Consider the following 19150-nt stretch of genomic DNA (forward strand, 5'->3'; position numbering starts at 1 on the left):
TTCAGACTGTAACCAAAATGATCCCCAGTTTGTTGGCTTTAGGGTCTTACATTTTGTACTATAGATGTTGGGAAATATATGATTGATCGATATACCATAAAATAACACATTGTTATCCATGCCTAATAAATGTACGGCCCATATGGCTATAAAGTGCGCTACAGTTTGTACAAACAGAATGTAATTATAAGATAACACATAAAATAGACAATATAATCAGAAAGAAAAATGTTTTTTGTTAAAATATCCCTAAAAAATTAAACTGTCCATCAGGTTCGGGGCGATGCCTATAGTTTCTCTAATATTTCGTTCCACCCATTCGGGGTGTTTGTTTGTATATCCAGAACATTTCCTTTTTTCTGAGCGAGCTGCATGATTGTGATGGGATATATTCCAATGGAGTCCCTGGTAAACCTTTACTTTTGTAGTAATGGACCGGTACGCTGCGTTTTTTAAAATAGTTTTTTATATTAAAATTATGTTTCCATCGCGTCCATCATGACAGCACACATGGAGGTTGCTCCGCCTGTGATCTTTGGGACAGGAAGAAGGAGTTCTTTAAAAGCCACCTCCCACCGCTTGACCCCAGCGTCTTCCTGTCCCAAACGGACACAGGAGGAGTTCTCCGTGCTGAGGATGGAGGCGATGGGGCTGCAAGCGCTACTCACCGGGGCGCGGAGTATCCGGCCAGGGAAGGCAGCTTCCACGCTCCATCCGGAGGTCGGCATCTTCTGTGGGGAGGGAGCGGCAGGTGCAACTGCTCTGCGCTCCTGCTCCCCGGCGTCTAGTGGCGGCCGACTTCCGGGTATGGGGCGGCGCCGCGTCGTGCGCGATGACGTCGGACGGGATGACGTCAGACGCAGCGCGGGCACTTAAAGGCGCCAAATTCAAATGGAAAAGATCCTTCTTCATGTCCCAGGCTTCTCTCCCTTCCTGCCTGAGCAACATGGATAGCGCTGAAGGTGATAAGATTGTGCCAACTGTAAGTAGTCCACTTGGACAAAAATGGGGGACATCTTTTTTTGTAAGTAATGAGTTTTCACACCTGGTATTAGTAATGGCTTCTCCTTATAGGAGGAAGCATTATAAACTAAGCAGGAGAAAAAGAGGATCAAAAGGTGTGCGTTATGCGCAAAAAAAGTGGACGATAACGCCAAGAGACCCATATGCTCGGACTGCGCTACAAAAATAGTTAGACGAGCAACACAACCTATTACAGGGTATTCGGGAAATGGTGCGTGAAGAGGTACAGGCATTAAAAGAGCAAACCCTTGACGCCCAACCGGGACCATCCCGGAAAAGGGCCCGCACCGAAACTTATGGGATCTCTTCACCTGAACATTCCGAGGGAGAGTTTTCAGACAACTGGACTTAGAAGAACTAATCTCCGCAGTGCGTAACACCATGGAGGTCACTGATAATTCGCAGGTTAGATCAGTGTAGGATGAAATGTTTGGCGGCCTCAGAACCCGCCACAAGAAGTGCTTCCCAGTTAATGAAAACCTGCGGAACATGATCTTGGATGAGTGGCACAAACCCAAACGAGGTTCCATCATCCAAAAAGACTTAGAGAGAGACTTTTTTTTACTGCGGAGGATGCCTCTCTATGGCGAGTAATTCCAAAAGTTAATGTGCCAGTCGCAAAATTGACAAAAAAGACGGCGCTACCCTTTGAGGACTGCTCCCAATTAAAAGATCCAATCGAGCGTAAAATGGAGGGGTTTCTAAAAGGCGTATGGGAATCAGCCTCTACGGTTATAGAGACCAACATAGCGGCCTCATCAGTGGCAAGATCCCTACACCTGTGGCTCGATCAGTTAGATTCCCACCTTCACTTAAAACCCCTAGGGAAGAGCTCCTCAAATGCCTACCCCTAATTAAAAAAGCGACAGCCTTTTTAGCGGACGCATCGGGGGAGTCCGTAAGATTCGCTGCAAGAAGTGCAGGTCTAGGAAATTCAGCCAGACGGGCCTTATGGCTCAGATCATGGGCAGGAGACCAAACGTCCAAGTCCAGGTTATGCACGATCCCTCTGGTGGGCGAATACCTGTTCGGACCTACCCTGGACAAAATCTTGGAGAAAGCAGCAGATAAAAAACTAGGCTTCCCAACGGATTATCTACCCAAGAAAACCATTCCCTTTCGGAGAGAGTATATTCCAAGGGGAAAAAACAAAGGGAAGTCGGGTAGGTGGTCCTACCCGAAAGGGGGTAGAGGGAGAACTTCGGGGTTTCCCTCCAGATCTGACCCAAGATAAGAGTTACGGTGGGGGGTAGACTTCTCCAGTGCTCAGAAAATTGGCTGCAGATCTCAAAAAGCCCCTGGGTTCTGGAGATAGTCTCTTCAGGCTATAAAATCAGGCTGAACTTGAACCCCCTCGACATTTTCTGCATAACACCGCTGCAGCATCCCAATCTCCAAGCAAGATTGGAGGAGGGTGTATTTAATTTAATTAAGATAGGAGCGGTTATTCCTGTCCCTGCGGCGGAACAGGGCCAGGGTTATTATTCCTGTTTATTTTTAGTTCCAAAGCCAAGCGGCACATTTAGAGTTATTTTGAATCTCAAAAAGTTGAATGCATATGTAAATAACCATACGTTTAAAATGGAAACCATACGCTCGACGGTCCCATTAATAGGTCGGGGTAATGTTATGTGCACTATAGACCTAAAAGATGCGTATTTCCATATCCCCATCCATGCGACATCTCAAAAATTCTTAAGATTTTCAGTCTATATGAATAACACCATACGACATTTTCAATGTATCTGCCTACCGTTTGGTATCTCCTCAGCCCCGAGAGTGTTTACAAAGATCATGATAGAACCAGTTAGGTTCCTGCGGGAACACAACATCAAAATTGTCCCTTATCTAGACGATCTCCTACTGATAGCAAGCGACGTGAAAAGCATGAGGGTCCAGTTAGAGCAGACATTACATCTACTCAGAAAACTGGGCTGGATCATTAATTACGAAAAATCTAGCCTCGTCCCAGAAACCAAAAAGATATTCCTGAGAATCCTCCTGGATTCAAATAAAAATCGTTCCTTTCTTCCAGAATCAAACGTTTCCCATATTTTGAAAGAGATACGGAATTTCAAAAAGAAAAAAGAGGTGTCAGTAAGGGAAACAATGCACATCCTGGGCCTAATGACGTCCTGTCTTCCGGCAGTTCCCTGGTCTCAGTTTCACTCCAGGTCTCTACAACAAAAATTGTTAACGACCTGCGATCGTTCTCAGGAGTCCTTGGAGGAGAAATTCAAACTACCACTATGGGTTCAAAAAATCCCTAGATTGGTGGCTGGTACCATCAAACCTGAGGAAAGAAGTCTGATGGGCACTCTCTCCGTGCGTCACTCTAAATATGGACGCCAGCAGTACAGGATGGGGAGCCCAAGTGGCAGGTGAAGCCTTGCAGGGATCCTGGTCTAGATTCACCAGTACCCACTCATCTAATTACAGGGAACTAAGGGCGGTCTGGGAGGCCCTGATTAGATCAGAGGACGTATTAGAAAACAAACACGTGAAAATATTGTCAAATAATATGACTACAGTTTCCTTTCTCCGTCACCAGGGAGGCACCCGGCATCCTCGCTTACAGTATATAGCAAACAAAATCCTATCGTGGGCAGAGGTCAACACAGCATCCCACTCGGCGGTCCATCTAAAAGGGACTCAAAATCAGGTGGCAGACTTCTTGAGCAGGAAAAGACTGGATCCGGGAAACTGGTCCCTCAACCTGGAAGTATTCCGACAGCTCACGGACCAGTGGGGTCTACCACAAGTGGACCTTTTTGCATCAAGAAAAATATAAAATGCCGGGACTTCTTCTCCCTAGATGCAGCAGACCAGCCGCTAGCATTAGATGCACTATCCCAGGAATGGGAAATGCCCCTGGCTTACGCGTTCCCTCCCTTACCGCTGATAGCCAGATGCCTGCAAAAAATCTCACGCAGTCACACCACGGTCGGAAATTACCTACTTCGAAAATTTATTATAGAATTTATTATAGAATTTGGGAAGTATTCTGTACTTGGTATAAACCGGAGAGCCAGACTTTATTAAAGTTCTAGATTTTTTGCAAGCAGGGCTAGATAAAGGTCTTAGTCCCAGAACTCTACGGGTTCAGACAGCAACTCTTAGTGCCCTGCTTGATGTTAAGCTCACGGAAAACAAATGGATAAGAAGGTTCCTGAAAGGAGCTGATAGATCAAAACCCTTCGTGAGGGGACCATCACCCTCATGGGATCTTAATGTAGTCCTGGAGGGCCTCTGCGACCCGCCATTCGATTCCATTAACCAGATTACGGTTAGAAACCTATCCATGAAAGTCGCCTTTCTGATTGCCATCACATCGGCTAGGAAAATTGGCGAATTACAAGCCTTATCAAGTAGAGAACCCTACTTAAGGGTCTTTGAATATTACGTGATCATCTAACACACCCCTGACTTCTTACCAAAAGTTGTGTCCCCTTTTCATCTAAATCAAGAAATAACACTGCCATCATTTTGTCAAAATTTTAGTAACACGAAAGAAGAGTGTCTTCATAACCTAGAGGTCCGTAGAGCAGTAAAAACCTACCTAGAAGTTACTCAAACTTTCCGAAAATCAGAAAAGTTCTTCTTACAATGCCAAGGGGCCAATAGGGGCAGACCAGCTTCAAAGGACACTATAGCTAGATGGATCAGGTTAGCGATCCAGGAGACCTACAAGACCAGAGGTTTGGCAGCTCCGGAGGGGACGAGAGCCCACTCCACCAGGGCTCTCGTCACCTCCTGGGCAGAGCGCAGGGGGGCCTCGATAGATCAAATCTGCAAGGCAGCAACATGTTCTAGTATACATACATTTGCAAGACATTATAGACTAGATCTCCACTCAAATACAGAGTTGGCCTTTGGATGGAAAGTCAGGCAGTAGTCCGTCCCCCCCCCCCCCCCTAAAAAAGGTCTTATGATTTGGTATACCTCCATGTATGCTGTCATGATGGACGCGATGGAAAGACAAGAATTATTCTTACCGTTAATTCCTTTTCCATGAGTCCATCATGACAGCACATGCTTTCCCACCCTTGATTGATGTATATAATGTCTGTACATACGATTAATGTCTTTCAGTGCTAATAAAAAACTGTTGGACCTCGTATCCGTTGTAATAATTTGGAAGTCACTGGAGTCAAGTGGTGGGAGGTGGCTTTTAAAGAACTCCTTCCTCCTGTCCCAAGGATCACTGGCGGAGCAACTTCCATGTGTGCTGTCATGATGGACTCATGGAAAAGGAATTAACGGTAAGAATAATTCTTGTCTTTTGCTCCCCTTGTTCTTGGGGCGTTTTTTGTGCGATCCACATATTTAATACCACGAGGGCATTCTATCAGATATATTACGAATCTTGTTTCACAACTCTTTTTTTGGTTCTATTACGAATCTTGTCAAATCGGTATATGTTTGCCTTTGATTGTGCCGTTGAGTGCCATGAAAGGTTTTCGGGCCATCTAGACCTGTGAGAATAGGCCTCGGATATGGCCTTTCATGGTTTCTGCTTCGAGTTGTTTGTAATGCTCATTCCAGTTTATTTCCTTATCTTTCCTCACCACTCGCTAAAAATCGTCATTTAGTTGCTGAGTTTCGTCTTTGTTGCCGGCCACATTTGCTGCTCTTCCATCGGCCCGTCTGAGGGTTTCTTCAGACAACCAATAGTGTTTTTCCTGCTTCTTATAGGTGAGCTGCTTACTGGCTGCTTCCATAACTGTGTCATAGTTCCTCTGGATACTTTTCTGATGTGTCAAGCAGTTCAAATCGCTTTGCTACCTCAATAATGTATGATTTGGGGGATTTTAGAGGTGTCGAGTTCATGACCAGCACCGCAGTCGGCGCCAAAAAAGGATTTTATTGCAACGACTGAACTTCGCCAACGATGATTACACAGGATGTAATTAATCTGATTTCGATGGAGGCCATTGGGGGATGTCCACATGTACAGTCGGCGTTTGGGGGATGTCCACATGTACAGTCAGCATTTGGGGGATGTCCACATGTACAGTCGGCGTTTGGGGGATGTCCACATGTACAGTCGGCGTTTGGGGGATGTCCACATGTACAGTCGGCGTTTGGGGGATGTCCACATGTACATTCGGCGTTTATGGGGATGTCCACATGTACATTCGGCGTTTTGGGGATTCCACATGTACAGTCGGTGTTTGGGGGATTTCCACATGTACAGTCGGTGTTTGGGAGATGTCCACGTGTTCAGTCGGGGTTTGGGGGATATCCATGTGTACAGTCAGCATTTGGGGGATGTCCACGTGTTCAGTCGGGGTTTGGGGGATATCCATGTGTACAGTCAGCATTTGGGGGATGTCCACGTGTTCAGTCGGGGTTTGGGGGATATAAATTTGTACAGTCAGCATTTGGGGGATGTCCACATGTGCAGTTGGATTTGGGGGATGTCCACATGTAAAGTCGGCGTTTGGGGATGTCCGCAAATAAAGTTGGCGTTTGGGGGATGTCCACATGTACAGTCAGGGTTTGGGGGATGTCCACATGTGCAGTCGGCGTTTGGGGGGATGTCCACATGTACAGTCGGCGTTTGGGGGGGATGTCCACATGTACAGTCCGCGTTTGGGGGATGTCCGGATGTACAGTCGGCGTTTGGGAGATGTCCACGTGTACAGTCGGCGTTTGGGTTGCATAAACCATGTGTTTTCTATTCTGAGCTGATTTTCTTGGCAGAACTGTACTAGGTGATCATATTTTTAAATATAACCCATTAGATGGGTTGTCCATATGTTGCGTCTGGTATTGCAGGTCAGCTCCCATTGACTTCAGTGGAATTCAGCTGCAATACCACACACAACCCTATGGACAAGGGTGGCGCTGTGTTTGGAAGAAAGTCTTGTTTTTCAAATCCTGAAGAAGCCCTTTAAGCCTGACACAGGCAGAGCTTAATAGACTGCAAAGCATGGCAGCTCTGGGAGCGTTCACTAGACTCGGGGCTGCCATGTAGATGCATGGCCACCCCACAATAGTGCTGCGGGGGGGGAGGGGGGGGGGCTGATGATGGCTGTTTAGACAACTGTTAACTTTGATAGCAGCATCCAAATAGTTAACAGCCGCAATCAGAGCTAACTCAGATCACGGCCCAGCAGGCAGGTATCAGCCATCAGAAACAACCGGCAACCACTAGGTATGGAGTGGGGAGTCATTCTTCACCTGCAACCATCTGTCATACATTTGGTTTTTATGGGGTTAAAGTGCCTAGGTCCCAATGAAAATCTATAAGAGCCTCCCCCATGTGTAATTTAGTGTATAATCCTGGTGTCTTATGTGATAGCGGCCTTTGGGTCCCCCCAAGCAATAGGGCCCAGTGTAACTGTTACTACTGCGCCTCCCATTGCTGCTTCCCATATTATTATATACTATGATATGTAACATAATTATACATTTTACAAAGTAACAACCAGACAGAAAGATGGTAAATCTGTATTTATTGGAATATTTGTCAATGGATAAAAATATGACAACATTGTAGTCTGGAGCGGCCGCTGTTATCAGGGCCGCTGCACATGATGGAATTGGTGCTCCTTATGAAGCAGATGAGGAATCTACGGATCACGATGGAAATTACCTGGAACTTCTTATAGATTCCTGTAAAGAGAAGACGACATCTATAGCTTCACGGTATAAAGTCATGCAGACAAACGGCAGACTAAAAGAAAGCAGATTGTAACATCTTCTTACCTGAAGTCCAGGTAGTCCTGATCCAGAATCTACATCTCACAGCGGAAGGAGGCGAGGGGATTGTAGGATTTACCATCCGGGATTTGGGGATGTCCCTGGTCATAGTCCTTCATGCTTGATGAGATGTTAAAGCTGATGGTAAGCTAAGGGGAGAACACAATGGCCGGAGATAAAGGGGAATTAGTTTTGCTCCTTGGACAATCCTGCTGCTTTAGTATCTGTGCAGATCCCTTACCTTGAATATAAGATGTTGTCTTCTACTATCAGCTCCCAAGATGGTATAATGGGGCTTCACTGGAAGCAGAGCTGCCGGCACAGGGGGCAGTGGGGGTTGGAGTGGAGCCAGGTGGATATGCAGCCCTGATGGAACATATGGCTGCACGGCAGCACGATCACCCGCTCCCCGATGTCGTACTCCGCCAGGCAGATGGTACATGCCTGGGGCTCCTCCTGCGCTGTTATTGTTGTTGTTGGGAGGTTCTCAATATCAGCCGTTCTGCTGTTCTGCCTGTGTAATACCCCCAGATGGCGATGTACTGGCCATTGCTCCTGTGGTGGTGGTCGTGGGGGGGATCTCCTACCCGTCCTATCCTGCTGAATAAGCATGGATAACACCCGGTGTACAGCTTGGGGGACCGGTCTGATGGGAGAACGGCTTCTGTCCCGGGTCTCCTCCTGCCCCCTGTGTGGTGGGGAATCTCTGGCCCGTCCACCACTGCCGGTAGGTCTTCTGTGCTGTCTCTGGGAAGACCTCAGCCGCTGTGTGTTAATGGCCTGACCTATAAAGAAATGATAATTTAAAACAAAACACACATTTGGACTAGGGGGGTTAGATTGATACGCTATTGGCTTAAAGGGGTCTTTTTCCCACTACTGACCCTTCCTCAGGCGTTTCTTTTAAGGAGAAAACCCTCTTGGTGTATTTTTGCTGTTGACCTCACAAGGCAGGGGTGGAACCAAATTAAAGTAAAACCGCCACTAAGGGCTAGGAATGGGAGATGGAGAATACACTGTCCCTAAACATTACCCCTCAGACCCCAGGCATACCCCTCCCAGGAACGCACCTATAGCTAGGGAATGCTGCCCCCAAGTATTTGGCTTACCCTGATTTTCTGGTCGGCGCAGCCATGCCTCGTTGTCTGCATTTAGCTGACGCAGCTCTCTGGCACTCATGGCGTATGTAGATGGAATAATATAGAAATACGTAAAAGAAAGGAAGTTATCACTAGCTGTGAAGCACAAAACTAGCTCGCTCTTCCAGAACCACAGAAATGGCACTGATGTCACCGCGCTCACAGATTATATAACCTCATGACATTCTATAGTCAGTATGACATCATAATGTATGTGAGTGTGACCACAGCCTCCTATAATAAGGAACCGGCTCTCTGATCATAGCTTTGTGACCTCACCGCCATCAGCCGCCATGTTACTGGATATCTGCATGGATTATATAATACATACGCTGGACATAGAAATATACCAGAATAAGCTGTTGGTTGATGGTACTGAAAATGGCGCCCCCCCCCCCCCCCCCCTCCATCTTCCCCCTCACCGGCGGCAATTCAATAAACCCCCCATGTGGTGCAGAGACAGTCTGGTAATAATGACGTCACTATCTGCTGTCTCTGCATCATATGGGACGGTTATTGACTTGCTTCCTCTTCTAGCCCCCTGATGATCCCAGTGACTATCTACTTGGGAAAAGCGCACTTGTTTAGGCTTGATAAAGACCCCCGGTCGAAACGTTGCCTTTTTAAAACATAAAGGAATAAAGAGATCTTGATTTTTACTATACACCCTTGATTCTGCCACTATTTCTCGTGCCTTTGGATTGACTTTGGGGATTTGGGGGTACATGATTCCCGGACGGTTGCTGTGCATGGACTGATACCTCTCCCTGTATTGGGACTAAACAGGAGTGCTGCTGGACACTTGGTGATAAGCCAATCAGAGCCGGTGCTCGATCATTTACAGCCATTCAGTGAATGACATCACTGAATGGCTGTGATTGGCTCATCGAGCGCCGGCTCTGATTGGCTGAGCCATGGCGCTCGAGAGCCAATCACAGCACTCGCTTGCTGAAGGCGGTGTATTCAAAGCCCCGTCACCAGAGGGAGAGTTCTGTGTGAACGCCGAGGACACTGCAGCCTGCCGCATCTCTGCCGGAGATCAGCAGCGCCAGGAACCCTGACGCCGTGGACCAGGTGAGTATAAGCCCCTCCACGCCCCCCTTACACCTGCCCCCTCTCCCCCAAAAATAAGACACTGTGCCTCATTTGGGGCAAAAAATTAATATAAGACAATGTCTTATTTTCAGGGAAACACAGTAGCATGGTGACCACAATATATGGCTGAGAGATGATAGATGGAATTTTGAGACTCTTCTGCATTCTAACTATAATCTACTACATGAGGTAATGTAAATAGCCATAGGATAGTATGAGCCGGTGGTGACGCACTGCAGATATAAGTAGCGCCGCTCAAAGTGTGATCAAGTGATGTGTAGTGCGATTATGGCATCAGTATATGGGGGTTCAAACAATTCTGTGTCTGCTTGGGAAAACATCAAGCTTATCAGGTCTTCATATTTTGATTTTCGGATATGTGGTCCTATTGTTGTCACTCTTGCCGTATATGTTAAGATACGATTTACGGATCTCTTATTGGTTATGAATGGCTACCATGGTAGCTCTAATGAATGGTGCCGCTGTATGAATGAATGGAACATCGCACTATTGATACATTGTTGCATATAGCAGGTCAACCACAATAAATGGACAAGTAAACTATTTTCATCTTAATCTTGGTTCTAGTTTTATTCATCGAATACCCTAAAATATAGCTTTTATTGATAAGAGATAGAATATGCCCAAGGAGGCTAAAAATAAGGGACTAAGAGAAACCACACAGAACCAATATGCGGAAGGAATACCAGTCACTATCAGAAGCACTTGAAAAGGATAGAGACTATTGAGATACTGTAACCCTCGGTCGGCCTGATGACGTCGCCCCATTTACCCTCCTCTCGTGACACTCAGTGGGTGGCTATTGGCCATTATAGCCAAGCCCCCTGATTGGGAGCATCCTCTAAGGGGCTTCATAAGGAGAGTTGTTTTGTAGCTAGTAAAATCCTACTAATCAGATTATTTTTTGCTGTTTCTTGTCTTTTAGGGACTTTGTGGAAGAAAAGTTGGGCAGTAAATATGTTGTGGGTAGATCCCTTGACTTTGCAGCATCCTACCAGGAGTCTGGGCCAAGCACTCCTATGTTCTTCATCTTATCTCCTGGGGTAGACCCTCTGAAAGACGTCGAGAAACAAGGTAACTAAGATGATTAGTTGAATGTTCATGCATGAAGGGTGCGGCCACACAATGACGACAATTACTATAATGAATGATTGTTACTATAGGAGTTGGTTCTGACTAATGTCCCGGTTACACAGGACGACGGTCATCTAAATGACTGCAGGAGTGCTGGCGTCACTGCTAACGTCGTCTGCGCTCCTGCAGAGCGTTTACACCGGCAGACTTCACACTGGATCATGAGGTTCTCACGCAGTGCTTAACCCTCTATATGAAGTGCTAAGTGGGGAGCGTTTACACTCCGCGAGAATCCCGCGATCCAGAGATTATTTTTATGCTGGTTGAAAGTCATCGATAACGAGAAGTTAATAGTCAACGACTTTTCTGCATTTACACGGATGGTTATCGCTCAATTTTGTTTGTCTCAGCGATGATTGTAAGTAAGTGGCCCTTAAAAGTACAAATCTATAGGGCCAACTGATCAGAGTCTTTCACTACTGGCTCTGACTACAGATAGGCGTTATCATTGGGGACAAGTAGCATTCCACCGCCCGCCATTGAAATCAATGAAAGCCCATTCACATAAATGTAAACTGAATGCAGTAAGAAAAGCCCTTAGAATTGGGTTGGAAAGTATTGTTTCCGTGTCCGTACTGCCTGCTATTAACCTAATCTGTTTGCTTGGTTTGTAGGTCGCTCAGCATAAAATGTTCCTACTATTTATACATCCCAGCACTCATCTCGGTGCAGGAACCATTTGGCTATTTGTCTGATGAGGGACATTACATTGTTGTACACCTCTTACAGTCTCAACGAGCTGGAGAGGTCGCCGTCACGTCTCTCCACATACACACTGTAATGGCTGCTTACGTCATAAATTGCTGCCATTGTCCCCAGCGTTATTAATAGCTCAGCTAAAGGCTTAGAGAATGTTTGTTTGTTCACTGTTTTCAATAAAAAACAGCAGCATTGTGAGTTCAGCTGTGGAGTATAATACAGACTATAAGTGGGGAGCAGCATAGGACAAGTAATGTCATGTATGACTGCATTAGCAAAATAGTAAGTGCAGCCCAGGGGTAAAGCACAGGAGCAGTACAGAATATGCAGTATATGTATATAGTGCATCTACCAGCAGAATATATAGGGTATAATACAGGCTGTAACTCAGGCGCTAAGAAGGAGTCATTCAGACTCTGGGACGTGTAGCCTGTCCCGTTAAAGATTCTCAAATCATTCGCTGAGCCTCCACTTCTCTCCTCAAACTGACACAATTCCCCGTTTGTCCGTTTTCCATTACTAACTCGGGATCAGTATAGGATAAGAAATTACTTCACTGGCAGAATAGTGAGTGCAGCTCTGGAGTATAATACAGGATGTAACTCAGGATCAGTACAGGATAAGTAATGTATGTACACAGTGACTCCACCAGCAGAATAGTGAGTGCAGCTCTAGAGTATAATACAGGATGTAACTCAGGATCAGTACAGGATAAGTAATGTATGTATACAGTGACTCCACCAGCAGAATAGTGAGTACAGCTCTAGAGTATAATACAGGATGTAACTCAGGATCAGTACAGGATAAGTAATGTATATACACAGTGACTCCTCCAGCAGAATAGTGAGTGCAGCTCTGGAGTATAATACAAGATGTAACTCAGGAGCAGTACTGGATAAGTAATGTATGTATACAGTGACTCCACCAGCAGAATAGTGAGTACAGCTCTAGAGTATAATACAAGATGTAACTCAGGAGCAGTACTGGATAAGTAATGTATGTACACAGTGACTCCACCAGCAGAATAGTGAGTGCAGCTCTGGAGTATAATACAGGATGTAACTCAGGATCAGTACAGGATAAGTAATCTATGTACACAGTGACTCCACCAGCAAAATAGTGAGTGCAGCTCTAGAGTATAATACAGGATGTAACTCAGGATCAGTACAGGATAAGTAATGTATGTACACAGTGACTCCTCCAGCAGAATAGTGAGTGCAGCTCTGGAGTATAATACAGGATGTAACTCAGGATCAGTACAGGATAAGTAATGTATGTACACAGTGACTCCACCAGCAGAATAGTGAGTACAGCTCTGGAGTATAATACAGGATGTAACTCAGGATCAGTGCATGATAAGTAATGTAATGTATGTATGTACATATTGACTCCACCAACAGAATAGTGAGTGCAGCTCTGGAGTATAATACAGGATGTAACTCAGGATCAGTGCATGATAAGTAATGTAATGTATATTGACTCCACCTGCAGAATAGTGAGTGCAGCTCTGGAGTATAACACAGGATGTAACTCAGGATCAGTACAGGATAAGTATTATATGTACACAGTGACTCCACCAGCAGAATAGTGAGTGCAGCTCTGGAGTATAATACAGGATGTAACTCAGGATCAGTGCATGATAAGTAATGTAATGTATGTACATATTGACTCCACCAGCAGAATAGCTCTGGAACATAAACTTGGATTTCTAATTTTAATTCATTTTCCTTAGTCCTGCCAATAGGGGTATTTCTATGCATGTACTGGTGTGTATAGTATGTTTTATTATAAAGAAATTAACTCTAACTTAATAAAGAAAGAAACTTGTGGTGTCACTAAGACTAAGGGAAAACAGATTAATGTTAGAAATCAAAACTTCCCTTATGTCCTACTAGCAGCACAATTATGGGGATGCAGCAAGAAGTAACCCCATAACGAGGGCGGTCTTGTACAACAGAACTCCTTACTGAAATCTAAGAATTCAACCTGTAATGGTTAATAAAGGGGAAATACAAGCTGCACTACAAATCTCATTCAGTGCAATTAGACATCTTGGGTTGGGCGACAGGCGGCTTAACACTTTGGGACAGGCTCCGGGAGCAGCTTGCCTGGCCTTTAGAGAGTAGAGGGGATGGATGTTCATTAATTATTCCATCTATGCTACCAGTGTGCAGGGGTGGAAATGCCCCATTATTGGGCTGCTGATCGGAGGTAAAGGGATGCAGGATGTAAGGATAAGTAATGTATCACGGAGCTTGTGTCTCTCTTGTCCGCAGGGAGAAAGCTTGGTTACACCTTTAACAATCAGAACCTCCATAACGTGTCTCTGGGGCAGGGCCAGGAGGTCGTAGCGGAGCAAGCGTTGGATCTGGCGGCCCGGGAGGGGCACTGGGTCATCCTGCAGGTACCTAACCTCTTTCTTGTTCATTCCTACTTTCAAGGCAATGAGAGTTGAAATTCTGTGCTCAGTGCCGACTCTCTGACCTTTCCGCCATAACCCAATTCCAAGAACATATGTGACCGCTCTAGTAAAAAAAAAACTTAACAAAGCTTGTAGCAGCCTGAGACGGGGCCGTAATTATTCCGAAGTCCTATGATGCTTGGCCAAGTGTCATTTCTATGTCCCAGCTGCTCTCCAAGCCCAGATGTTACATTAAGCCTCCAGTATATAGATTTCACGGATGGGGTCTGTGCCTGTCGCTCAACGGCTGCCCATTCCTACTCCGAATAACATAGCTATTGCCACAGTACATTCTGTCCGACACCCCGGGCAGCCCACTGCATTGTGGGTAATCCCTGGGTGACCTTTATTATAGGAGGTGCACAAGTCCCAGCATGACCTCTGTCAGGCAGCTTTGCCCTGAGTTCTACTTTTCCCTCCGTCTATGATTGTCACTGGCTGTAAATCCACAGGATTAATCCCAAAGTCATCCTCTTGTAGCTGTAAACAATGGCGTTCCGCTGTTTCCTGGTTGTCTAGGAAAGCTGGATGATGATCAGCATGGCTGTCAGTGCTGTTTCTGCAGGGTGGTCATTCAGCTTTCCTAAGGTCCTGAATAACACAACTATGCAGTGATATGCAAGTAACATCCACCAAATTGTAACCTTCCATTGTAACCACCACAATCTTAAGGGAACCCTAAAAACACATCCCCTAAGTCTTCACCATCTACACTCTCTGTCAAACCGGACCATGGCACCCCCTCACCCCGAACATATGAATGTGCCCATGAACATACGTAGATATTGGTTGCTGACTGGCTCATATCTGCGCTGACGATTCCGCTTTCATTCGGGGAGCAGGGAGGGGGAATCCCCGCCACCAAAAGGTTCCGTCTCTGAACGGCAGCGAACCGCACCAGGCGCACCCAACTGACTGTAATAGGGCCCGTTCCTCTTTCTGCCCAGCTGCCCGGTTTTGGGACGCTGCATACAGCGCTTCTTCTTCTGGTATTTGCCTCACATAGCATTATGTATACCAACTTGTTTATTGTCATTGGTGTTATATTGTGTGTAATGTCAGGCCCAATGTCCACGGACAGGTTTGATTTGGGAATCTGAGCAAATTAAGCCACCCAATAGGGAAACCCTGATATGCCATGTTGGACTTTTCGCCCGTCTTGTCATCACTACACTTTTCCAGAGATTACTGCATTTTTTGGCAGAAGTGGCGACTCAGGGTGGTTTTTTGTATATTTAATTTACACGTTTTTATGTATGAAGTACGTCTGCAGCTGCATTCTAGAAGGTCCTTCTCCTTATTCTGTAGCCTTTGATTCTTTAACTCCTTCCTGCCCACTCAGCCATAGCCTATATTTCTCATTTGAGGAGCCGTCGGCCTCTATTATCTAAAATGCCACTTGAGTTGCGTTGGAGGCCAGTTAATTTAATCCTGGAGTCTCTTCATTTTCATAAATTGTGGCTTCACTGAGCTACAACCGGTTGGTAAATTAAGGAGCGGAATGTGTCTTTGATGGTTACACTGAGCCGTCTCCACGGCTGGAGGTTTGGGGTAATGAAACCGCTCTTATTACACACCTTCCTGATTGGGAAAGTGCCAGATCCTTAGTTATAAAACAACAATTAGAGACAGGACAGCGCTGCGAGAAATGACATAAACAATGGGAAAGACTCACCTGTGTAAACGGCCCGACCTACCTGCGGGGGCCGTCATACCTGGGATCCAGAAACATGCCAAACAGCACACCAGGGCAACACCAGCAAGCACCTCGTCACCCGGGACATCCAGAAAACGGAGAGCGCAATGCAACGACCCACAGGGATATAGTACCTCAGTAGCAAATAGCCAAAGGTAAGTCCCAGGTGAAAGGAGTTCAGGAACTGCCTGAAACCCCCCTGGTCTCTAGGTCAGCCAAAAAGGATGGGCGCACAGCAATATAAAAGTTCTTGATCCATAAATTGTAGGATGGATATATATATAATAATATACATACGTATGTTATATACATATATCACGTGTCATTTTTAAAAAAATTGCTAATAAAATCATCATCATGGGTCATTTTTATGTGTTTCTGTTAAGTAATTTCCCACTCTAAATAAATAAGAGCTGGGGAGTCTGTGGGTGGCGGGGAAATTGGATTGGAAAGGGTTAAATCCCGGCGGGTCACCTACTCGGAGCACATAAGCTTAGTTTCTAGGGCTCGCAGCAGCTGACAGTCTCGTTAACAATAACGCTATAACTTGCAGGATAGATATGTTTTACCAAGGTCGCACTGAAACACATTGGACATCTATAGTGGAGGCCTTCATGGCAACCAGAGACGGTAGCCTCAGTGGGGGAATGAGATGTGCCTCCGTGCCCGCAGCGTCTGCTGTGCCCTTGTCATACTGACCTGCTCATTATATGTGACAGAACATTCATCTGGTGGCCAAGTGGCTCAGCACGTTGGAGAAGAAGCTGGAATATAACAGTGAAGGCAGCCACCCCAACTTTCGTGTATTCATCAGCGCCGAACCTGCTGGTTCACCCGAGGGCCACATCATTCCTCAGGGAATCCTAGAGAACTCCATCAAAATCACCAACGAGCCGCCGACCGGCATGCATGCCAACTTGCACAAGGCTCTGGATAACTTTAACCAGGTAACTCACCCATCACCTATGGAGGGTTGGCACATGTAGGTAAGGGTCCCCGCAGCCGGCCAGCGACGGGCAGTCAGGAACCGCCCATTTTTCTTCTTTGCTTTTCCTATACAGGACACTCTGGAAATGTGCGCACGTGAAACCGAGTTCAAGAGCATCCTGTTCGCTCTCTGTTACTTCCACGCCGTGGTGGCCGAAAGGAGGAAGTTCGGGCCTCAGGGTTGGAACCGTTCCTATCCCTTTAACACTGGAGACCTGACCATTTCAGTCAACGTCTTGTACAACTATCTGGAAGCCAATGCCAAGGTAAGACCGGGAGTCCAACTTTCTGCCATATAGCCAGTCACAAGCGATGGCGGTTTTATGCGACATTGATCTACAGGACACAGTCGGGTTTTCACGCCCATATAACGCAAGATGATTCGCCTATGATTCACGGGATTTGAATAGTCCATTTATAATAAAGTGTTCCCTGTTCTCTTAAGGGAAAGTGACTCCGGGTGAAAACATGGCACTGGCAATGTCTGCACAGACCTCTAGATGGCGTCTTGCGGCTGCATGCACATTTCCTGAGTCCATACTAAGAACAACTTACCAGCAAAAAGTGACAGCGTTACAGATGCACGAAGGAAGTGCAGGGCGTTGGGCCTTATTCACAGAGGCGAGGGCATTTTGGTCAGTGAAGAACTGTCTGACATCACTACGAATGTACGCGCATTTTACATCTTGGGCCGCTGTCACACATGAACGCAGCAAAGCACCCTGATTTCAAACGCACCACTTTGCCGCGATTTTACTTTTGCTTTCAGCCGCAGCTCCCTGCAGCCAAAAGCGTATTTTAGCGCACCCCATCATGGTGATGGGCAATGAGGTGCGCTAAACAGCCAACTATAGAACAGAATCCGCTTGAAAATCTTGGCACTGGAAAGCGCTATCCAGCGCCGCAGTCAAGCGCATGTCTGCAAGGCTCTATTGATTTCAATGGGAGCGTTATCACGATTACCGCGGTGTTCAAAATGCCAGTGTCATACGTTTTTTTTTTTTACACATGCCAAAAAAATGTAAAGTGACCCAATTAATGTAATTTACAACTCGCACTGAGGTCAGTGCATGTGTGAAAAAACTAAACGCACACGCCAAGAGAGTGCATTCCGTTTTTTGTTGCTTTGAATGGCCAACTCTGGTTCGAGAATCGGTCTAGAAGAGGGCACGCAGCGACATCTTTACATGGACCATCGGTCCATGAAATAATCACACATGTGAATACACACATCGACTTTAGTGGGTCCAAGTTGTGTCCGTTTCAGACTTGGACCAAACTCAGAAGTTAGAATCACCGCGTGTATAAATAGGCCTTCAGCTGATAGGATGTTACCGGTAATGTATGCAGAAGACCAAATAATGGGAAGTGAAGGACAATAACCGCCTGAATGCAGACATGCCAGGAGGTGAGATCGCTGCATAGAGGTCATGTGATGCATCTTTATGCAAAAACGCGTTGTGCTCACAAAAAAAAATCGCGTGATATCGGAGCGCTATCTGACTGGCCGGTGTGGCCGCAGCGTTCCACAGACCTCCCAGCACGGTGATGGACATCTCCGATGAGGCTCAGCAGGCATTGTCCTATGAAATCAGAATATCTGAAATTCATAGAAGTCCTCCAGTCCTGTGCTGGGACTTGTAGTTCCACTACAAATAAATGATGCCTCTAGTAGGCGACATGTGCAGCATATAAATGCATGTTTCTCTGAGCCAGGCAGCTGCGAGGAGCGTTTAGCTCGCTGTCTCTTTGTCTGAAGCTCTTTCCCGAGTTCTGCTGCCAAATAACACAGAAGTCCGTGCCGAGTCCTTGCCACACAAATGTGCCCCGTTGTTTGACTGGCGGCTGTTCTGTGTCCTTTACGCCCTATTTACTTTGTCTCTCAGGTCCCCTATGACGACCTGCGTTATCTGTTTGGCGAGATCATGTACGGAGGTCACATCACGGATGACTGGGACCGGCGGCTCTGTAGGACTTATCTGGAGGAGTTCATCAAGCCTGAAATGATGGAAGGGGAGCTGCTTCTGGCACCTGGATTCCCCCTTCCTGGAAACATGGATTACAACAGTTACCATCAGGTATTAAAGGGTGCTTTTTACTGTCCTCACTGTGGCACATTGATCTTAGCGGTCGGTCACTTATAGGATAATGCGCAGTGATGTTTAAGAACTTACAGCTTGTTTCTGC

At 46.2% G+C, this 19150-nt stretch overlaps 1 protein-coding gene across 1 annotated transcript in view; it reads left to right on the forward strand.

The window, feature by feature from the left end:
* Window positions 1–19150, forward strand: part of DNAH9 (dynein axonemal heavy chain 9) — a 313610-nt gene that overhangs the window by 263696 nt on the left and 30764 nt on the right. Inside the window, exons 60-64 of the mRNA XM_066587296.1 lie at window positions 10912–11060; window positions 14096–14223; window positions 16696–16923; window positions 17038–17229; window positions 18850–19041. Of these exons, the coding sequence (XP_066443393.1) occupies window positions 10912–11060; window positions 14096–14223; window positions 16696–16923; window positions 17038–17229; window positions 18850–19041 (889 nt within the window). The remainder of the gene's footprint in view (window positions 1–10911; window positions 11061–14095; window positions 14224–16695; window positions 16924–17037; window positions 17230–18849; window positions 19042–19150) is intronic.

Source organism: Eleutherodactylus coqui, chromosome 13 (genome assembly GCF_035609145.1).
Source record: "Eleutherodactylus coqui strain aEleCoq1 chromosome 13, aEleCoq1.hap1, whole genome shotgun sequence".
In the NCBI taxonomy this organism is placed as follows: Eukaryota; Metazoa; Chordata; class Amphibia; order Anura; family Eleutherodactylidae; genus Eleutherodactylus; species Eleutherodactylus coqui.